The following is a 23,302-nucleotide window of genomic DNA, read 5'->3' on the forward strand; positions in this document are numbered from 1 at the left end:
ATCAGTGTAGTGTGATACTATATTATCTATAGTGACAGGGTTCAAATGTTATTAAACTCCCTGCTACCATCACAGTGTACATAAATTCCTTTGCACTTCTCAGTAGAGATTATATAGATTTTCCTTATATTGGGCTAACCTTTTACAAAAGGTAATCAAAAAACTTTATTTATTATGTTTCTGTTCCTAATCACTCCTTTGTATTCTATTTTTGGCAAGGTTGTGGTAAACAGTAATCCCAGTTTATTCTAATTATTATATTATAATTCTCTGTGGGTTTATCACTGCAAGTCACAGCTTTCACATATATGTGGTCATATGATCCATTGTTGGAATAAAAATGGAGGGGAGATTAAATGTTGAGAGGAAGAAAACTACTGTTTAGCCTCATGATTTTGAGTGCTCTCACTGACTGCAGGAAGGTGAAGGGCTATCATGACAGCTTGAGTTCCACAGTGACAAGTCAGAATGGAGGGCCACTAATTACAGCATCAATTTATTAACATTATTACAAGAAAGAATTAATCATTTCATTAACAATTTGGAAATGGCAACAAATCAAAATACGACCAAGGCTACTGCGAGGCCCATTTTTAAAATGAAGACTAATTACAAATTGTCCAAAAAAAGTTGGAGACATAAAGCTTAAGGTGGTTTAAAGTAAACACCCACACAATAAAAATGATTAAAATTCAATATAGTTGGACTTAAAATAAATCCTTGGACAGTTCATTCCATCCCAACCTTTACCTTCTAATTAACCATGCTACTGAAGAAGCACCCCATATATTTCAGGATAAAATGAGCCATTACCAAGAACAAATCATTTCTTCAGTTCTTATAAATGAGCATTCACTCCTGTTAGAACCAGCATGAAAAACGTTGGTACAGCAGCCTGTCAAAAAGGACCACCGCACAAATGCAGCAAAAACTAGCAAAAAAGCATTTAGTAAATTCTCACACAACTTCTCTATTGTCCATAAACAAAGAGGATTCATAATAGGTTTGTCTATGTCTTTACATTGATTAAGCTACCCTTGACCATCGGAATATTATACCGTTCCGATCAATACAATATTAGTGAACAACATCCAGTCATAAAGCAATAAATCTGGTGCTTTTCTCATTTGCCACAACTGTTTCCATCAGCATTTGTTTGTGAAATGTATTACAAAAAATTTTTTCAGCCTACTGGAATAAAACTCACCGGGCGGTGCAGCAGGAGGTGGTGGGACCAAACTTGACTCAGGCACTACCACTGGCTCAGGGACAGGAGCAGGGGATACTGGCTCCACTTGGGGCTGGGGAGGAGGTGCAACTGGGTCACAAGGAGCAGTAAACTCAGGAAGGGGAGGTGCAGCAAATGGCTCAGCAGGCTGCGGGGATAAAGTGTCCCCTGAATGATGTAGGACTGGCAGGATGGCGACAGGCTCAAAAACAGGAGGGGAAGAGAGGGGTTCCGACTCAGGAAGAGGGTGAGCAATGATGGGTTCAATCTTGACAGGAAGAGGAGGTGGTATGGGTTCAGCTACAGGTGAAGCAGGAATGGGTTCAATCACATGTGGAGGAGCAATGGGTTCAATTACTGGAGGAGAAGAAGCAACGGATTGATTTATGGGAGGAGGAGATGGTTCAATAACATGGGGAGGAGGAGCAAGCGGAGTGATCGCTTCCACCACAGCTGGAGCAGGGCAGGGAGCAGGTATCAGGGGGACAATGGGAGCGGGAGGAGGAGGAGCAGGGGGCAGAGGTGTAGGCAAAATTACCGGCTCAACAGTAGCTGGAGCAGGAGCAGGAGCAGGAACAGCAGAAGAAGGAGGAGAAGAAGGTACCGCCACAGGCTCAAAAGCAGGAGCAGTAACAGCATTGGCAGCAGCTGGGGGTGATGAAGATGGGAGCACCATGTCAATTATGGTGGGTGCTGCTACCTGTTCTGTAGGAGGCTGAGGAGGTGTTGGTGGAGGAGCAGCCACTGTCTCTGTGGCAAATGGAGCTGGTGGAGGATGAGCTGGAGGTGCAACAGGTTCTACAATAGGAGGGGGAGGAGGCAAGGAGGTGACCGGGTCAAAGAGGGGTGGCACTGGCCGCAGGAGAGGAGAAGGAGTGAGGGTAGGTGCCATGGAAGGTGGCGGTGTGGGGGCTGGTTCATGTTTAGGTGGAGTAACAGGTTCCCTCATGCGGTTGATGACATTCTCAGAGAGCTGCAAAGGAGAGTGGGAGAAAAGTTTCAGAGATGGATTTAAAGGAATAATTCAACATAAAAACCACACCATGTCACTTTTACATTTACTGTGTGTGCGGACTGAACAAACAACACAATAGGTTAATAAATGAGCTTTACAGATGCTGATTTTTGTAACTTTGGAGGGAGCCAGGTGCAGCTACTTCCCCTGTCATCAGTCTTTATGCTAAGCCAAGCCACCTCCTAGCTTCAAACTTCACAGATATGCGAGTGGTACAGATCTTCTCATCTAACTCTCAGCAAGAAAGCGAGTAAGGGTATTTCACTAAATCGTTCCTATGGAAAACTATACATTGTGTTTAACTGATGCAGACAAAGCTTTGTTTTCAATCTGTTTACGCAACCATGACATAATTGGCATAAACAGGATTACACCTCATTGAAAGATAACATTAGCCTCGCTTGGTTGGCTTGCCAACTGAGTAATAATAGACAAGACCCATGACAACTGAAGTCTTATCTGATCGACTAAAGCCTCTCAAATCTATATTTAACATCAGCTGACAGTGGCACAGAAGAACCTGTGACAGCTCCCAGTCGTTCCCTTTCAGCACTCACGACTCCCATGCACACGAATCCAATTCGCGAAAAGAAAAACATTATCTACAACCTAGACAGCGGCAGCGTGCCCGGTTCGAGTCCGGTTCGAGTCCGGTTCATTCATACGCTGACTGACAGACAGCCGAGCATGAGGCTGGTGACGTCAATGTCAACATCACCCACACAAGGGCATTCAAAAGTTTACTCAGACTAAAATCTATAAGCTTCTTGTCAACTATTATGTTGTTACACTTAATGCTTCAGACTGACCGGTGAAGCTTTCAGAATGAATGAAAGTCGCAATAACAACTTAACTTAGCTCGCTGCTATTAGACACGCCATATAGCACTCTTAGTTAGTAAAGCATTTACGACACAGCCAGAATACGCCATTGCACTAACTGTTCAGTTAGTCAGGGAGTCGTGAAACACTGTTTACTCAACACTAAAGCAGGTTTGTATCATCTGTCACCTACCCGTATGCCCTTCACCACCGTTATATTCTCGTTCTCATCTGACTCAAATGAGACGCGGCGGGTACTGTTACTCGCTCCCATTGTCAGACCGCAGGTTGCCAAAGGGTCAGCTATCTACATGTAATACGGGAGACAGTCCACTTTTTTGTTTTTGTACAGTTGTTCTGCGTTAGAGCCAGGTATTGCTAGCTGGGGCCCACACGCCACTGCTTTGGCACGTCAACGCTTCCTTAGCATGACGTGGTTGAAGAACGTGTGAGCTGATTGGACGGAAGCGGCGGCGTCTTTGCATCGGGGATTGTTATTGGTTGTTGTTTGCAAGCGATAGAGTGGTAGTGTGAGAGCGCCACTTGACCGACTTTCTCCTGTGTTCATCAGCAGCATGCTCGATGTTTGGTGTATGACTTTTGTACAGCAATATCCAGAAAGAAATAACTAGTATATTCTAGTTTTCCCCCCATACATTGTCAAGTTGTGCCATTCATTAATTAAATTGCCTGAAGTAGGCAACAATATATATTCAGATAAGACATAAATCATATGCTTTGAATGTACACATATTATTTTAATTATAACAAATTATATAATATTTTAACACAAATAGCGGTACAAGAATTATGCCTGAATATTCAGTTTAGTACTTGATAATGTCAGTTCTCTGCTACTCTAAGGAAATAATTTGGTATTAACTCAAAATTATTTTTGGCTTGGTATCCAGCCGTACGTGAATTTCAATTGTTGCATACTTTTAAATAAATATTTAATAAATTATAGTTATTGTTTGAACTCAACACAAATACTGGTCTTGTTTTTGTGTGTGTGTGCGTGTTGTTGCTCATCTTGAGCTCACATAAAGAGAAAAGAAAAGAGTAGAATTATAGTAAGAATATGAGAGATGGAATGAGAGGAGGAGAGAATATACATCCCAATTGATGGACAGTGTCGTCAGATTGATTTTAAAAATGCAGAATGAGTTGCCAAACCCAACAGGGAAAGCAAAGGCAGCCCCGGAAATTGAAATAGAGCTGCAATAAGAAAAGAAGGAAAGGGAATATAAATGGAAACCAATTACATAGCCGGTTTCAGTGCCCATGTTCTGATTGAGAACCTTAGCTTCTGAACTGGTCCAACATCCTGAGACTCACTGTCATGCTGTAGAATATAGCAGTCAGATCACTTTTGTGTCCTATACTGTCAATACTTTCTCCTCAACTTGTATGTTCTGTCTGTGTTCCTGACAAATAAATAACTTACAGTCTTTTGCATCACATACTCTGCCACTGAAGTTCATTGCATATCCTGCTGTCTCTCTCTACCACCAATGGCTAATTTCTTTGCTACTGATATCACGTTTAAACCACTTTTGAAGGGTGTATCTCTCTTCTCTCTATCCTTGTCTTCCCTCACTTTGTTTCAGACGTCTCTTAAACCATCAACACCTTATTGATATTTCTCCCAGTACGTGTCTTTGTTATTTGTATAGCAGAATATCTAATCCTGGGAATTAATGTGTGAACAACAAATGCTGATTTTAATTTGTGGAACAATGAGGCAGAACTGATATAATAAAAGAAGGCTTTATTTGGTCGTGAGGTGGCTTACATTCAGTAACAGGCAGCCTGTCATAACAGACAAACAAATCCAAAGGAGCAAGGCAAGCAGGGATAATCAAAGACAGAAGATAGATCAAACGTGGTAGGGGTAAGCATGCACAAGCTTAGAGCGCTTTAAGGCAACATAGACAATTTGACAAACAACAGTGGTGAGCAACCTGGGAAACTATCAGGCAGCAGCAACAGACAGGTGAAAAGATGGGGTGATAGAAAGTATGACATTGTCTGGGATAACCAGGGATGTTAAGCAAACAAAACCCAAAATTAAATATGCAGATGAGTAGGAGACAGCAGACGAGGGAGAGGAAAGAGAAGGAGTTTCTATAACAGAGATGTTTGACTGAGACTGCATTTTGGACACACAGCATTAACCAGCCCCGCTCTTCAGACAACATGATAATTGACTATATAAGTTATTGGTGAATCACAGACATCTCAGTTCTTAATTAAGCTTGTTTGCAACTGTATAATAACATTCTGCTATTACTGCTATTGCATTTTTCTTATACTCTAACTATAAAGAGTACAAAAAGAGTACAAAATGAGAAGAAAAGCTATTAAATCCTATTCCACTGGAACATCTGATACAAGACAATCCCAGACAAGACAAAAAGCATCTTCCCAAGATTCAATATTGTATGAAAAAAAAGATAGAATATACTTTCATCAATTGTGAATCACGTCAGTGCAGAAAGGTCAAGTGTACTTGCTGAACATTCATCTTAAGGTCCATCATCAGCAGGTATTTTATCAAGTAGTCAATAAATCAGCCGTTTTAAAGATGTACAGTATATTGATTTTGAAATAGATTCAAAAAAACTATTGTGTGTTAAGAGAATCCATTTAAAAGTATATATTTCATGAAATATCAGTTTCAGAAACTAATACAGCCTGGCAGGACATAAAATAGCGGCTGGAAATTTGATATGCCTCGAGAAGAAAGGATATTATAAGGCATGACACATCATAAGAATCATCCTCTGAACTTGATATATTATACACACACAATAACCTAATACAGTTTTCTATAATGCTCTTTTCTGCTGATTTTTGTGGTTTTGTGTTTTCTGCATTGCATACGTTGGCAATGCTGTGCAAACATAAATCAATCAAAACCTTTTTAAGAATTCATTGTTGTTGTGTATACTGTAACATTATTGAGAAATTCCATATACACAGTGGGCTCACATTCAGATCTTCTACACAATATAAACATTGATCAAATACATATTTTAATATAATATACTATCTACCAGAATGGCTGACAGTGCTGCATGTGCAAAAGAAACATATAAAATTCATATATGAACTGGAAAAGAAAGCTAAGGATAAAGATTTTAAAGTGAATTAGAGGACATCAATCACTAGGAATGTGAAGATATGAGGTATGCCTTGAAAGAAATTTGATGACACAAAGCAGTTATTCAAACTATGAAAACAAAGAAGGTAATGGCCAAGTGTGCACGGCAGGACCATACCAATCAATTTGGTCAGTATACGATATGTATTTGGGGATACTGATATGCATTTACCCACAAATGAACAGATTATGAAGTTGTATTAATTTTTCATTTTCTGTGGTGCTCTGCGATAATACAGAAAGTATTTGAAGTGTGTCATATTGTCATGAACAGATTTCCCCAAGGGGAATCCCTCACAGCTACAACATGAACAGATTACATAATAAAGAATTAGAATGTTCAGTAATGCCCTGAGGGTACTCTCTGAAAAGCCTCAGGCTGTATTGAATACAGAGCTTATAGAACAGAGACATGATTGAATGTTATGGTGTGGAAAACAGCCTTGCTTGCTTTTTGTGACAGCATTATTATAGAAAACAAGATTATTATTAAGACTGATCCCTGACTCTGATACTGAGCAATTATGCTGCTTGGTGATTTGGTTAACATATTGGCAATACTTCATTCAGTAACCATATGCGCGGGAGAGAGAGACAACTATTTTTTCCTGCATGTCCAGTATATTATTAGATTATACTCATGTTACTGCTACCTAAATGTTTGATGATGTGAATATAATTTGCATCATTACTTATCATCCTGTTTTCACACCTTGCATGCTGAATTATGTGAATCAGTTAACCTTTTTTTTTGTTACTTTAAACCTTCCAGGGAAACACCGAGAAAATTGCTTTTGTTGCTATTATTGGCTGAAAATCTGCTACCTCAAAGCAACTCAAAGATCACTCAAGTCATAATACAGACATGACGTGGTCAAGTTATGCACTTCATAGTGTGGATATCTACTTTTACATCTTGCTTTATCCTCTAAACCAATATACAGTATTTTAGTACTACCTTTAGGCAATATATCTAATCAAATTTTGCCTTGATCTTGTGATGTTTGACTTGATTCCACATTAGGAATCCATCAGTCTTTATCTAATGCGATTTATCTTTGTGTTATTTCAGCAAAATTGAGTATGGAAAGAAAAGAAAAAAAATAATAAAATAAAATGTTTGCTGTGCTGTATCCTAATGTAGGTGGTGCATTAAATTGGAGATATGAGACACATGTTTTGTTTTATCTGATTCAAGATCATATGAAAAATCCAGAAGGCATAAAATAGATGCAATGTTTTGCTGTTTCCCTCAACCACATTTCCATGGAAACAAGTAAAGAAGTATCTTCTTCTTAATCACCAAGGGATGACATTTTGTTACAAGTTTCCAAGGGGTGTCACTGAAGAGGTGTAAATACTGTATTTACACAACCCTCTTGTTTTTCTGTGGTATTTCTCTCATGATAATTATTAAAGCTATTATCATACATTAACAGTGACTCATCAGTTAAATAGAACCCCAAAATTACATAAAACTAGATTCCTAAGACCAAACACATGAATTATTTAGTGATCACAAGAACCATATCTAAAGGAAAGCACTGCCGTTTAAATGCATGCTTCTGCTAATGGAGGTCCTCTTATCTTAATCCATATCATCTGCTATTTCTTCAATAACCATATACTGTAATTATGTACTGAAAAGTTGTATTGGAAAAGTGGCATCACCATTATTCAAAGTACTATAAAAGTTACCTTTTTCAAAGTATCTACACTTTCTTTACTAAAGATTAGATGAAGGACACAGAGTAATTGAGATGCAGCATTTGCATTTAGATCTATACATTAACAGATCATAAAGGCATGTCCTACAAAGACCTTATTGCCCTTGTATTTAATCCACACACGGGTCAGTCAGTCAAAGCAATTACTTAGTGTCCAAACACACATCAGGCTGAAAGAAATAACCTTGGCGCTGCGTTATTGGAGAAAAGAAGCCCTGTAGATTAGTTGGACTGATGGGACATGGGCTGCAGGGAAAGGTGATAAGAACTTCAAAATTAAACTTGGACCTGGGAGGCCAGGCGCCTTCCAAAGAAAAACAGTGGCTCCTGCATGACACAGCGATTGTTTCTTTTTTTTTTTGGAGGAGACACAAAGATCACCCACAATGTTATCTCGTCGGTCCACCAGCGCATCAATCAAGGCCCAGGCTGTTGGGAATCGACCCCCTTTGCTCCAGAATCAATGCCCTCTCCCATTCTCATTGGTACAGCAGAGATTGTCAGAGATACAGTGCAGGAGAGACCTGCCAAATCCAGCACTATATGTTCTAAATGGGGAAAGCTATTAACTCACTGACACACACTGTCTCTTCCCTTTCTTCTCTGCTCAGCCTTTTCTTTATCAGTCTCAAGAGGACTGGATTGAAAATGTTACAATAAAACAGTTTTTTTCTATTGTGATACTTGTATTGTTAAAATATCAACATCAAAATATCATATTACAGTTTCAATTCAGTATTATACTAAGATAACTTTGTCACGCTGCACACACCAATGAGTCACTATCTTCGCCATTGTGCAGAACACACTGGAAGTGTGCCATGAAACAATTTATTATCCGGATTATGGAGATCCCTGTTCATGGAGATCAATGTCGAGAATGGATCTAAAATTAAAATGTTCATTATTTTATTATCATTTATTATTTGAATGGCTGATTTATTTTTTTAAATATTTTATAATGAAAAATAGACCTACAGGTACACACCAGACCAACCTTGTTGTTATCCCTGAGCAAAACCTAACCCCCTAAAATGTGGAACATGGGGTGTAAAATACCTTTCCATACAAATAGAGAAGCCCCACAATTTAGACAATTTACTTACAAAACCTGTTTTCAAATGTATGTCTATTTTATATTACCTATATCAATGTAGCTACAACATATATTTCACATTTGTGACTGTGACTAAAGCAGAAGGCAGAGAAAATGCGCTCTACTGGTTACAAAAAAATAGGTTCCCTGTTCAAACTACAACTCCCAGAATTCCTTCGCTTTAACCTCGCGCTTCTGTCTTCCTGTTTGGGTGCCGCAGCTGGAAAAATGGCAGCTGATACAGGGAGATACAGGACTGCAGTTAGCAAAAACAAAGACCCTTCTGGTCTTCTTATCTCCGTGATAAGGTAAGCGTTGTTGCATTCAGTTTATTAACTTAACGGCGCCGGTAAGTTGCCAGGCAACCCTTGACCCGTGCTCGTATTTGCGGCACAGACGCTGGTTGACAGCTAGCTTTTACGCTAAAGCTACACGTTAGCAACATCCTTCCTGTATTGTTGTTGCAGAAAGCCACAGAAGATGGTTGAATTTTGGCCACACATGGATTATTCGTGTTAGAAACGTCAGTGATTTTCCTAACAACGGGACACATTTAGGCAGTCTTGGATTTAAGAGAGGGCGCTTAGCAACAGTTGCTAGGTTTTGTGTAACGACAAGTCTGGGATTTTAAAGTTTGACTTGATTGTTTATGTTGTAGGAACACAGAAGCTTGACTCGTATGTAATCTTAACCAAAAAACTCCTGACCTTTTTAACTATCTCAGTTGTTACTACTTGTCTCAAAGCTTCGCTGCCTCTTGTAAAACTCTGATGGGGAGAGGGAAATATATGAAAATGATGCAAACAAACAAAACTTCACCTTTATAGTGTTTCAAAAGTGTAACGTTATATCAGGAGTGTCCGTGGGGCCCTGTAAGTCCTCCAGCTGGTCCTTACTATGTAATGTAAGACATGCTTTAATTTCCATAATGTAAATAAATGATTTAGTTGTTGTTTTTTTTTTTTACTAGGATGATTGAATGAGGTTATTTTGCCAAATACCGTTAAAACTTCCAATAAAAGCTATTATTAGAAGTTTTACGGTATGTGAAAAGATGCTATATTTTACAACACCACTCCTTATGTTGTAGTTGGATCCATTTGTTATAGCATGGAAGTACCATCATGCTGCAATGGTGCCTATAATGTCATACCCCTGTTGTTCTAATTGTACCTTATGCTGCCTTCAAGTGCTTTACATAAGCTCTGCTTTGCTTAAACTTTGCTTGTAATTGCCATCTCCAGAAAGTGTCCATTCTCCACTCCAACATTGATGCTTCATTCAGACTCATGATGATATGGATGTAATTACTGAGTTGAATTCTACCTTTCCTTTCCTTCTTCTCTGATGCAGGACTCTGTCCAGCAGCGATGATGTGCAGGACAGGGAGACGGAGAAGGGTCGTCTGGAAGAGGCCTTCGAGACATGCGACAGGGATTTAGATGAGCTGATTGTTCAGCATTATGCCGAGCTTACCACTGCCATCAGGACCTACCAGAGCATCACCGAGCGCATCACCAGCTCCCGCAACAAGATCAAACAGGTAGAAAGGACAGACTTGTATACAAAGGTGGATACTGGACTCTGAAGGGTTGTAAAAACTATAAGAAGTCATGCTGACATTGTTTCTGATGGCTTTTGGAACAGTGAGTCTAAGCTGTGTAATTAAAAACAAAACACGTTTTTCATTCATTTACATTTGCTTCCTCATACATTAAAATGGTTCCTTATCTCAGTTTTTAGCCTTTTTTTATTCCACAAGACTGAAAGCCCGAGTTAATTAACGCAAATCCTGTCCACCCAAGAAAGAAAGAAGAAAACTGCCTACTTAACAATCTTCAGCTGAAGTCAGAATCCTTAGCCCCCGGACATAATTTTCTCTATCACACTTAAAATATTCAAAATGGGGAGGTCAGCCACTCCGTCCCCTCCATGAGAGAAAGGCACAGGTGATACTAATAACATTAACAATGTTATATTCATGATATATTCAAGTATCCCAGTAAGCTGTGATGATGTGACAGTGAGCCAGCATACCATAGCCCTGAAATAGAAGTAGCTAAATAAAAATGAGAATAATACATTTTTTAACTCGCAGCATAGCTCTGGCCAACTTGAACCTGGGGTCTAATCAGCCAGAAGCACCTGTGTAGGTGTACAGAGCCTTTAATGTAATTGCCAACTGTTTCATCGCTCTTGTAAAAATCCAAAATGTATATGAATGTCTCCCAAAAAAGTGTCAAGGGATATAATTTCCCCTGCATTTCAGAGATTCTCTACACTGATTACACATACATTTCTTAAATGAAGTTGATATTGTTTTACTGTATATATCACCTTTATGACTGTACTGTATCTTTGATGAAAGTGTGCAAGAAAATCCAGTTTGTTGCAGGAAAAAGGAGGGAAGGTTATTTTCAAGTTAACACACCAGTTCAGTCAAAATCTACCTTACAGAACTAACTGTTGTAGAACTACTGTAGCTAAAATACGCCCCGTAGACAAACTTTTTGTGTCTACGTTGGATTTGAACTCACTCTTTCCTGCAGGTGAAGGAAAACCTCCTGTCTTGTAAGATGCTGCTCCATTGCAAAAGGGATGAGTTGAGGAAGCTGTGGATAGAGGGCATCGAGCACAAGCACGTTCTCCAGCTGCTGGATGAAATCGAAAGCATCAAGCAGGTGCCTCAACGGCTGGAGGCCTATATGGCGAGCAAGCACTACCTTCATGCCACAGATATGCTGGTGAGTAGACTGATGGCTAGAAATGTTGTTGTCCAGGAGCATCTATGGTATGTCTGAGTATGTGTGAGCTGTACAGTATTTCAGTTATATAGAGAGGCTGAAAGAGAGAGAGAGGGAGAGAGAGAAAAAATTGATTCCATGATAGATTTGGTCCTTCAAATCTATAGCGTTTGGATGGTGGGCGATGGAAGTGAGAAATGGGAAAAGGAACAGATTGTTGTCTTGTTTTTGAAGTTGTGGGAAAACCTACTGGCATATTTTAAATGCATATGCTTCTGAGACCCATAGTGTGCACAGTACACACACATAAACACCGGTATCTATGAAGTGTTGCTGCTGAGATTGATGTCCTGTCATCCCTTTAAAGAATCATTTTCTAGCCTTGAACAGTCCATTGGATGCAACTCTTTTACTTCAAGCGAACATCATCTAAGTGCAGTGAGGGCGCTGCAGGTGTGTATGTATGCGTGTACTTTTGTTGTTTTGATGTGTGTTTTGCAGTATGCTCGGCAGGGGTGCTGGAGGATGGCATTGAGGACTAAACGACCAGGCTCTGTGATCTCTCTGTACCTCTCCTTTCCTTCCCTTTTCCTCTCTCCATTCCTCTGACACTCCCACACATCTTGCTTCAGACTTTGGTAATAATTAGTTTGCTAGAATGGGGTTATCTGAGGAGGAGGAAAAAAGAGAGATGATGGTACGCCCAAAGGACCATGAAAAATCCTCTTTGTGGGCGTGGAGAGGAGTGGAACTTCATTCAACCTGTGCTCAGTCAGTACAGCGTGTTTTGAAAGGTTGTGAAAAGTTCAAAGTCAGTTGGACACTTTGCCTCTGTCTTGTAAACTTCAAATGCGCTTTTCTTGATCAGGACGGTGCACTTTTCATTGGTATGTAAAAAGCAAACTTTATTTGCCTCTGCAGATCAAAATGCTGTTGGATGCATTCGTTCTACCTTTAGCTTTGGCGACATATTTATGCAGTTCATGAATATATAATATGTGAAAAGTCCACTTTAAATAACCCACTCGTAAGCTGAAGTAGAGGATGTTATTTATGATTATAAAATGGCAGTATGACATCCTTGAAATAGCATATTTGGTTAGTTTGGGATTGAGTGCGCAACCTTCCACATTTATTTTTAAGTTTTCTGCACTTTTGATGTGAGGCGTAATATCACCGTACATTCAGTAGATGCCGGATAACCAGAGGTCAAACTGCCAAGCACGTTAATGAAGGGGTTTTGTGAGGATAGTCAGTGTTTTGGTCACTCATTTAAGACGTGATTTAATGTAAACAAAAATACTTGTTTCTAGTGCACATCAGCTTGTTAAATGTATTATGGAGTGTGAAAAACCTTACTTTAGTTGCACTTCAATCTGCCCAAAAGGAATAATATCAGCCCCATGGAATTGCATTGGCTAATGTACTTTATACTGCCAAGACATGCTCACTCTGTCTCTCCACTGTAACATCCTACTGCCTGTGTCACTTGTCTGAGAGTCTCTGGTGTGTTTATTCCCATCATGCTGGCACTCATTACTCATCTGTCAGATTAATGTTTTTTTCTCCTTGTTTTTCACATGCACCTTCTGTTGCTTCTTTTCTTTTTCCCCATCGTCTTTTCTTCTTTATTTAACAGAAGATTTAAATGATTTGTGCCTAAAGACTTTTGTTGTTTGGTGTGGCGAGAGTAGAACAGCTAGGAATGAACTTCCTGCCCTCTCGCTCTCTCCTTCACTGGCTCCCGCCATTCTCTCGCTTCTCTCTCTCTCTCTCTCTCTCTCTCTCTCTCTCTCTGTGTGTGTGGGGGGGGGGGGGTGTGTGTGTGTGTGTGTGTGTGTGTGTGTGTCTGTGTGTCTATGTGTGTGTGTGTGTGTGTGTGGCTTATCTCTAAGGGTTGACAATTAGAATTCAGACTATGCTCTCTGTCTGCTATTGAATGGCAGTCTTAGACCCCATGGGGTTGGTTAAAAACAAGACTGGCTTTGGCTCCAGAAAAAGTCCAGTCCTCTCCACTCCTTTGCTTATCTATATCTTCTCTCATTCTCTTGTATCACAAAACCCAGGTGTACACAAATACAACTGGTGACCGACCCTCCTCTGAGCTCAGGGTTTAGTGATAAACTGTTGTCTTCTCTTCTCTTCTATCCTCTTCTCTTCTCTCCTCTCCATTTGCTCCCAAACAAATCCACAAGAGTCTTCATATCCCTCATTATGCTGACAGGCCTGGCCCCCTAATGATGTTAACCAGCCTTCCTCTGTCATCTCATCCCAGTGGTAATGAGATATCCCCCCCCCCAATCATTTAAGTGTTAAATGATTTACAGTCATACAATCACACACATATAATAATACACAGACACATCTGAGAAGTGCATACACACACACATAGGACACGCAAAGCCTTGCAGACATGCCGTGTTATTCTATTAAGCCAAAGGGGGCTGATCATGCAGCGCGTTAGCTCATCTTGTCACTAATGTGGCTCTCATTTGCATCAACACACACTTGACCCATGCCCCCTGCCCAGCGTCCTCCCCTCCTTGCTACCCATTCCCTTCTGGCGTGCCCTGGTCGTGCAAATACTCTTCGCAGTGCCATCATCTGGCCAGTGCCCGTGGAGTACACACAAACATACACACACACAGACTGGCACTTTTTATTTAATGGCATGAAGATTTATTAATTGCAAACATACCACAACCGCTGCTGCTCCTGCTAAAACTGAGGAAAGAGTGGAGGAGGGAGGAGGATGGTTGAATTTAGAGAAATAGAGTAGAGCCGGACTGATATCGGTTGGACACTGGAAGTATATAAAGTGTAATTTCAAATGGAATTATCTAAAGCTGGAGCCTTTTGTCAAGTACAATCATATTTGCAAGATTTGGGAAGTTCACCAACAGAGGAATACTAACCACAGGCTAGTGGAATGTATAGCCCTTAAGCAGCTTTTGTTGGGTAAGAATTCAATATTACCATATAGAGGTCCCTTGTAGAGTTTTTTCCTGTACATAACTGTCCTATATTTGTAGAGATGAGTTTTATACGAGTCTCAAAGAACAACAAATGTGCCCCCCCTCACCTTCACCATCCAGTGTTGGTTGTGTCATGATTACTTTTTCACAGGCCATGAGAGTTTTATGTAAATTGGCCAAGCAATGGGTTGCATTTAAATTTTTACCATTTTGTAGGGTGTCCTCAGTTCAATTCTGAGCCAGGTATCTTTGTCATATGTTGTCCCTCTCTCTCTCTCTCTCTCTCTCTCTCTCTCTCTCTCTCTCTCTCTCTCTCTCTCTCTACAGTACATGTGATTTCTGTGGATTTTGAGTGGTAGCTGTCCAGTAAAAACAATGTAAAAAGAATGTTAAAAGAAAACACATAAGATATCATTTACCAAAGTTAAAGTATGTCTTAGTAGAAACAACAGGTAGTCTGGCTGCAAAAGTGGTAGGATCACACACTGTGAAACTTGAAAGGCACAGCTAGCTGAGTATAACGGTGATTGACTAGTATGTTGTCATGTGCAGGTGTCAGCCGTGAAATCCTTGGAAGGCCCCCTGCTGCAGGTGGAGGGGCTTGGAGATCTGCGACTGGAGCTCCACAGCAAGAAGCTCAACATCCACCTTGTACTCATTGATGAGCTGCACCGACACCTCTACATCAAGTCCACAAGTCGACTGGGACACAAGAACAAGGACAAAAATGCTGCCCGTCTTTTAGGGTAAGGGGCAGCTTCTCATTTTTCTTACATTATATTAATACCACTTTGATTGTCCTCATAAGAATGGAATTGTGAAAATAAAACAGTGTCATCAGGGGATGCTTTGCCATTTACTTATGGGTGCATGCTTGAAAAAAATTATCATTAGAGATTTAATTTCATCACATTTGCTTTCATTTCCTTTATTAACATTCCTATTAACTTCGGCAAAGCTGTAGTTGGGGGTCCACACAACAAACATTAAATAAATGTAATGTAATTTCTTAACAGAGTTATCACTAATATACTGTATTAAAGTGTGCAAGGTTTAAAACGAGACCGAGGGAGTGAGATCGAAAAAAAAGTCCTAGACTGTTATAAAATAATCGTTCTTGCCAGTTTGTTTAGTGTGAGGCTCCAAAAGCCTTTATTGTTTGCCTATTATGTAGTCAACTGAAATGTAGCCTTCAAATTGCTTTCTTTGAAAAGTTTAGACTGTATAGATGTTCCTTCATTATAAGTTATTCCATTGCTTGGACAACTTGCCAATTATTTACTGTATGGAAACCAAGCCAATTACTGACAAAAACAATTAGACCTTGTATAACTTGTTGCTCTTCTTTGTGTTTGTAGTTTGTGCTGTGAAGTTCCAAAGACACAGACGAAAAACACCCCACATCATTTATTGTAAAAAGGAAAAGATCCCTCATTCACTCATTGGGATTTAAGAAATACACACTTGGAGTCATGATAGGTGCAACTGTAAACATTGTATTTTTTAGTTTGCAGGTAACAAACCATTTGCCAATAATGAGCAGCAAATAAAGAAAATGACAGAATATAACATCAACAGTTTCTGTGTTGACATCAGTGATGCTTTAAATGTAGGTTTTGCAGCTGCTAGGAGAATAACTTCAGCCATGCCTCTGTGACTTGAGGGCCAGTTTCATGATGTGGCCGTATAACTTATTAGGGATAATGGGGCACAATGGCTTCGAACACACAGTTGGTGCTGTTGTGTTCGGTGGATGGCATTCAGCTTAAGTGTTGTTTGCGCTTTTACACATGTGTGTCTCTGTGTGGGGGGTGCAGTAATTATGGTGGCGGTGGGTCGGTGAGGTACAGTGATTTATTACTGAGGGTCAGCCAGTGACAGGTCCTGGCCTTCCTGTATTGGGTCGCCTCTAACAACAAGCCAGCCTCCATACACCCCAGTCACTTAGCAGGCACACTGTGTTTATACCGCCCAACTTAAAGGACCTGGATTGCTTCCACCTCTGGCTTAAGGCTTGATAAATGGCTCATTGGAAAACAGCACCAATCCCACCCAGAGATGCAAGGCTTTTTGTTATAACAGTAGATTGTTTTTGTTAGAGAAAGGCAGGTTAGTAGGTGCATTACTGTTAGCGCATACTAAACTTGTATATGCGCATAAAAAGCTATTACTCAAGCTCTTTGAAGTTAATTTGAGCCCATTCCTCTCATGCAGCTGCAATATCATGCTTTATATTAGACAGAAAGCATAATATTCACAAACATGACTTATCTTGATAATCTCTCTCCCTGGATTTCTTCCACCTGCACAGCTCCACGGCCAAAGACACATCTCCAATGCCTGTGTTGGATGTCGGCAGCCTGTCCACCCCACGCAAGCTTTTGGATTCGACACAGTTCAGCACACCTGGATCCAGCAGTGGTACGGTTCTGAGATAATATTAAATAGGGATGGGGAAAATAATGGATGGTGGTGAAAAGATGATAATGAAGGAAAAAGAGAAGCAAAAAGAAGTGGGAATTGTAAGAGGGTGTTTCATGAAAAACCATAAGTTATATGGTTTGTTCTACATTAAAATTGCGTACATTAAGAATATTATACAGATAAACACATCAACAAAGCAGTGTTTTTGGTCTCTTTCCACTAACAAAGTGTGTGGATTTCCGTTTGCAATTTTATGTTCACTATGCTGATATTCTTAGTGATAATGAAGTCATTAGCATCACTCTGGCTTACATTCATTTGCATGTCATTATGGGTGTGTATTGCCAACTCTTCACACACACACACACACACACACACACACACACACACACACAGTATTACTAAATGCACACAGAATCTGCTGATCTGAACTACAAAACACACCACTGATGCTTCTGTGCACATACACACACGTGCACAACTTTGCACACAGGCACAAGCCCACATTTCTTTCCTCGTGGTATATGTCATAACATCTTCAACTATGAGCATAATATATATTTCCCTCGCTAACGGTATAATCATCTCGTCCCCCCTATCTGTACCATCAGTCACCCAGCACCTCTGTCATCACAGCAGGGTTACAGCAGTCATTACGCTCAAACTGGTAACCAGCACTGTAACAGGGACTGATAATGCAGACTAAAACTGTATTCAGGAATGTATGAATTCTCTCTTGGTTGTAGGGGCGTAGAGTCAGCACTGCATTCCTTCAAGGCAGAGCGCAGAGGAACGCAAACAAGAAGATAATGAAAAAAGTTAATCCTGCAATAACTTGGTGTTCCCTTGGTGTTTCTGAGTTTTTATATTAAGCCTGGCACTTTTTTCACCACCCACTATTGGCATTCTAAGTTAGCAACTCACCGTTTCTTTTTAGCTCTGTGGGTCCAGCCAACCATACATGTACTGTACATACCACTCTGTATCCACACACACAGCTCATTGCTGCGAGTACCTTACTAGTTTGGCAGAGAAAGATTAACAACATTAACATATGTTTGGTTTTTCACCGAAAGCTACGATGTGGGCAACATTTTTATGTTGTCCTGCGGTTCTTTAAATAAAATGTTGTAGGGCTTATGTCAGCTACAACTGTCCTTTCAGTTCTATATCTTTTACTCCATCTCTTTTTATTCACTCAGCTCAGCACGTCCTCATAAATGTGAATAGCATGACCTCAAACACACAAACACACACTGAAATGTACGAATTACCACTAATATATAATAAATATCCACTCAATGTGGGCCTAAAAGTAACAGCTAAACCACAGTTTTCCTCCACATTATGCAAAGAGAACACTGGCAATTAGCTACCACCAGGCGGTAAGTGCCTATACACCGTCATGCTAACAACTGTGGTCACGACACAGCAGCCATCTTCCATCAGTGGCCTAGCTTGCCATTTTATCTAATAGCATTAGAGCACCTCATTTGTAGCTAGTAATTGTCATAATTATTACACAAACTACAGTTGGAATGGGGGAAAGAGGAAATACACCCAAAGTCCATTAACTTGCCATAAACATTAACTCTCTTACCGTGCTTTGATGGGGAATTGGGAGGCCCCATCTAATGGAAATTAGAGCATCATTCGATGCTGCCACTCTCAATTTAGCCGCTAATGTGGCTAAGTCAGATTGAGAGAGCACGAAGTGGGGGAGGATAAGAGGAGGTGGCAGGTGTGTGTGTGTTTAAACGAGAAAGATGTGGTATATTAATATAATTAAAGCTATAATTGTATTTGTTTTAGAGTGTTATTGAAAATGTAGTTGTAAAACTTCTGAATAGGTAACAAAGCTCAGTAGAATACTGTAAACGTGAGCCGTTTGACTAGGTGACATGACCTGTCTCCAAGGACTGTTTGTTTTAAGAGCAATAAGATAGTTAACAAGTGGTTTAAAATGTGCAAGTACAACTTTTATTTTTTTATTTTTACGGTTGTCCATAACATGATTACATCCATATGCTTGTAAATATAATAATATAATATAAGCAGTATGTGCTAACCTATGTGTATGTATAATGTTTATACTTTCTTTAGTACGTGAGGATGGGAAAGAGTTGAACCAAGCAGACCTTCCTGAGGTGGATCCAGAGGAGAACAGTGCTGAGTTTATGGGCATCCTGATCAAGGTACATACATGAACACGAATGAACACTACTGTTAATTGTGAATATTCACACCTCAATTATGTTACAACCAGGGTTGCTTTATAGCTCACCTGGTAGAGCTGCCACCCCATGTACCATGGCTGAGTCCCCTCTCTCCCCTTTTTCTGTCAATCTTTAGCTGTCCTAGCCAATAAAGGCAAAAAGGCCAAAAATAAAATATATTTATAAATTATGTTACAACCACCTATGCTGTTATTTCAGTGTCTCTCTTTTCTTGCTTCAAGTAAACCGTTTGCATTGTCCTTTACTTTTTCAGGCTCTGGCCAAGTTGAAGAAAATCCCTGAGACCATCAAAGCCATAATGGAGCGGCTGGAACCTGAGCTGAAACAGATTGTGAAGAGGTCCACCACTCAGATAGCAGACCATGCTTACCAGAGAGGAGAAAACCTGGCCCAGGAGAGCCAGCCAAGGTACAGTAAAAAGGGACATGGCAGATAAGGAAAGCACTATGCTGAAATTTCATGGCTTCCTGAGAGTTGAGAACAACTCCCTGAAGAGTGAGGATTGCTACAGATCAGTGAAAAAATGGAGAAAACTGGAGGTTAATAATAAATAGTTAAATGAAGAGGGAAAGGGAGATGTAGTAAGTAGATAGCCATAAGTAGGAAACTATAGGCAGTTCTGTGGAACGATGACAGCCATCTTTTTGAAATGATAATGTTTTGTTAGAAAAATAATAAGTAGCATTAGCAATGTTTCCAAAATAATTATCAGTGTAAACAGCAGTATGCAGCTACTGTTGTTACTAGTGAAAGCAAACCTTAATAAAGCTGTCACTTGTAATCCCCCCAGTATTGTATCGATGCATGAGTTTTATTAAACAAGCCTGCTTGCTTGTTCTTCTGTAATTATAGTGTTCCCATTAGAATCTATTCCCCAGTGTCATTACTTACAAGGTGGCCACACTCTCTAGTGGTCGGTAAAGGTTAGGAATTTATCTACCCTCCCTGCAGATTCTTACTAATACAGTACAGCTTTTGATAAATATCATTATAGCTTGGATTTTTGGTGTCAGCACACACAGTGAATCTTTTTAGGTATATTTAGAGCAGACAGTAAAGGCAGTGGATGCCATGTTTTGAGTGCAGTCCCACGGCGTCCATAGTCAGACAGTCAACCAGGTATGAAACACAGTAAAAGGCTAGGACTGGAGGCACGCCTGCCTCAGACCATGAAAACAGATACTCTGCTGCTTTAAACCAAGACAAGTCATGGTTAAACACACCCATACAGACACACACACACATAAACAACTTCACACAGGTCTGCCGTAGAGACTGCTACATTTTAAAAGCAGTCACATCAGCTCCTGCAGACATACACATGCAGCGAGCAGACTTGGGAAACACAGGTCTCAGTCCACTGATCCTGAACCATTTAAGATGAACGTCTTGTTTTCTGTCAGGGATGTTCTCTCCGGCCTCGTCTGCCTTCCTTCTCCTGTTGCCTGCTGAATCTCATCTGACCTCAATGTAATAGGCCACCGTGTAGCTCATTCCCAGCTCTGCTCCTTACAGATTGTTTTAAGTTTGCCCGCATGTGTGAGTGCTTAACACTGTATCTGTGTGCATTTGGGCGAACACTTAGAGGTTTGTGTGTGTACGTATTTGGATCCATACACACCAAGTTCTGCCTATGTTCACTTCAATTTAAAGTCGGGGCTTGTTGCTATGGAAACTCCTTCCAATGTAACACTTGTAGGGAACAATGGTCTTGCATATTGCACACTATATTTTATAGCATTGCAGACATGCAGGCAGCACTTAAGCACTTTACAGCATATGCGGGGCGGTGTGGTTTCCTCTTGGAGGTTTATGTTCTCATTCACGTCCTCTGCGATCAGCCACACTGGAAGTGCATTTTAATTTCGAACTGCTTTTACTGGATATTACTTTTACTAAGATACTCCATACAGGTTCCTACTCCATGCACCAAAGTTATTAGAATGCACCACTGATCTGTGAGTAGCTTAGTTTCATTTACATCAAATCAGACTTGTTGAAGTCATATTCATTATTTTCAAAATTTCTTTGCTTTGGTTTTGGTATGTAGAAGATTCTGAATCTAATCTGAATCCCTGAGCAAGAGAGCTGATTTAATAAAGAAATGGTTGAATGACCAAGGAACATTAAAAGAAATGGCTAAGTATTTTAAATCCAATTTAAAAACAAGAAAAGCACTTTGATCACGAGATTGATTGCTTGTCTCACTTGTACACTCTCTTTTTTTGTCATTGGAAACTTCTCAGGGACAAATTTGTGTGAAAGTGTTTCTACTCTGTGGCCATTTGTGTATGACAGCAGGACCCTGCACATTTGATATTTCAAAGGGGTTCTTTAAACACTCTGTCTCTATTTACAGTAATTTTATTATCTGTGGCTGACAACCAACCTAATCTAATGCGGACACAATCATCGTCCTCTTAAAATGAAAGAAAGACACACATACACACACAGATTTACCGTCGGCCAGTTTGTGAGGGACTGTACGTCCACGTGTGTGCTCCCCGCTGTCTCTCCAGACTGCTCATCAGCCATGTGTGTGTCGGCTTCGATCCTGAGGGGAAATGAGAAGTGAGGTCTCAAAGAACAGACGATATGGATTAGGATGGCCTCCACTGGGAGATAATGAGGAGGACTGAGCTATCTACTCTTTGTGTGTGTGTGCATTTGTCTGTGTGTGTGTGTGAAAAGGGTGAGGTGGGGGTAAGTTGTAGTGCACTTAGAAATCAAAACAAAAAAAGGTGGTGACTGACACTGTGTGTGTCTACCTCTATGAATGGAGATGATTATGTTTTGTTTGGCCATTTCTATAAGTTGGTCTTGACTTGCGTATTCCTCTTGTCAGCCCTTCATGTCTGTGGATGATGGGAGGGTGGGAGGAGAATTCCTTGACTCGTTGGCATTCCACAGGTCTTCGCTTCGTCTCACGAACATCTTCCATTCACTGAGTTATATCTCATAGTGATTTGTGCCTGCTTTCCTCTCCATTAATAACATTTACTCACTGCTACTGCCAGTGTAGTGACAGACAGCCAACCAAAATGCCCCCTAGTGAAACATCCATCTTGCCTCCACATTATCCTTATACCTTCCCAGGAAACCTTGGCCACTTCCCAACACTTTAAGCATGCTTTCTCCTCTTGCAGCACTTAAATTGCTGATCATTTGTATTGACTTGGCATTAATGAGGTATGGGCTCAGGTGCTTTTGAGTATTCTTAATAGAAGATGGTTTTTGGCAGTTGCAGCTTTTCTGTTTTTTTCTTAAAGCAGTAACAAGGAACTGTAATTTTTTGTTGGTTCTTGCAGCCCATGTGGACAAAAGTGGTAAACACTACCACTACCACACAACCTTGTTTCTTTGATTTCAAGGGGAATCCAACTGAATCCAACCCGGTGGCAGACATTAAGAATAATGCTGATGTTCTTGTTTGTTTATGCAGAGGCATCAGTATTACATTTCTGTTTCATAACCAATTAAAAACACCTTGTAGTAGGTTTAATTAAATCAGCAGGAGAGCTGATTGGTTAGATGCTGGAAAGAAATTCAGTTTAGTTGAGGGTGAGTGGGAAAGATATGGGTCCCACAAAATAGGGAACTTTAACACTGTCTCACAATGTTTAAAATGTGTTGTGTGGACTTCAAATTGTCAATATTTTTAAGAAAAATGTCAGTTAATTAAACTCAGTTAAAATGCCATAGGAAAGTACTAAAGGACTAGTGTTAGACAAACATAGTGACTATGTTTATATAACTGTAATATCTCTACTAAAATAAAGTGGGCACTCACTGGCATGGGTGCACTGGGTACTCAGTCAGACTCAGCTAATGTAACCTGTGTTCCCTCTTTACTTTGAAAGCTTTGTCCT

The 23,302-nt window shown here is 40.2% G+C and overlaps 2 protein-coding genes across 8 annotated transcripts in view; one reads left to right on the forward strand and one right to left on the reverse strand.

Moving 5' to 3' along the window:
* Positions 1–3,498, reverse strand: part of chchd3a (coiled-coil-helix-coiled-coil-helix domain containing 3a) — a 65,397-nt gene extending 61,899 nt beyond the window's left edge. For 4 of the 7 annotated variants that reach the window (XM_051391969.1, XM_051391966.1, XM_051391967.1 and 1 more), the window contains exons 1-2: positions 3,258–3,498; positions 1,208–2,201 (exon numbers count right to left, since the gene is read on the reverse strand). In XM_051391969.1, the coding sequence (XP_051247929.1) occupies positions 1,208–2,201; positions 3,258–3,338 (1,075 nt within the window). In that variant the 5' untranslated portion in view covers positions 3,339–3,498. The remainder of the gene's footprint in view (positions 1–1,207; positions 2,202–3,257) is intronic. The other 3 variants (XM_051391972.1, XM_051391971.1, XM_051391970.1) reach the window with 3 other exon arrangements.
* Positions 3,499–9,251: 5,753 nt separating this feature from the next.
* exoc4 (exocyst complex component 4) overlaps positions 9,252–23,302 on the forward strand; it is a 109,853-nt gene continuing 95,802 nt past the window's right edge. Inside the window, exons 1-7 of the mRNA XM_051391951.1 lie at positions 9,252–9,361; positions 10,407–10,596; positions 11,603–11,797; positions 15,325–15,518; positions 17,084–17,193; positions 19,300–19,391; positions 19,687–19,841. Of these exons, the coding sequence (XP_051247911.1) occupies positions 9,282–9,361; positions 10,407–10,596; positions 11,603–11,797; positions 15,325–15,518; positions 17,084–17,193; positions 19,300–19,391; positions 19,687–19,841 (1,016 nt within the window). The 5' untranslated portion in view covers positions 9,252–9,281. The remainder of the gene's footprint in view (positions 9,362–10,406; positions 10,597–11,602; positions 11,798–15,324; positions 15,519–17,083; positions 17,194–19,299; positions 19,392–19,686; positions 19,842–23,302) is intronic.

This window comes from Dicentrarchus labrax, unplaced genomic scaffold (genome assembly GCF_905237075.1).
Source record: "Dicentrarchus labrax unplaced genomic scaffold, dlabrax2021, whole genome shotgun sequence".
NCBI classification, from domain to species: Eukaryota; Metazoa; Chordata; class Actinopteri; family Moronidae; genus Dicentrarchus; species Dicentrarchus labrax.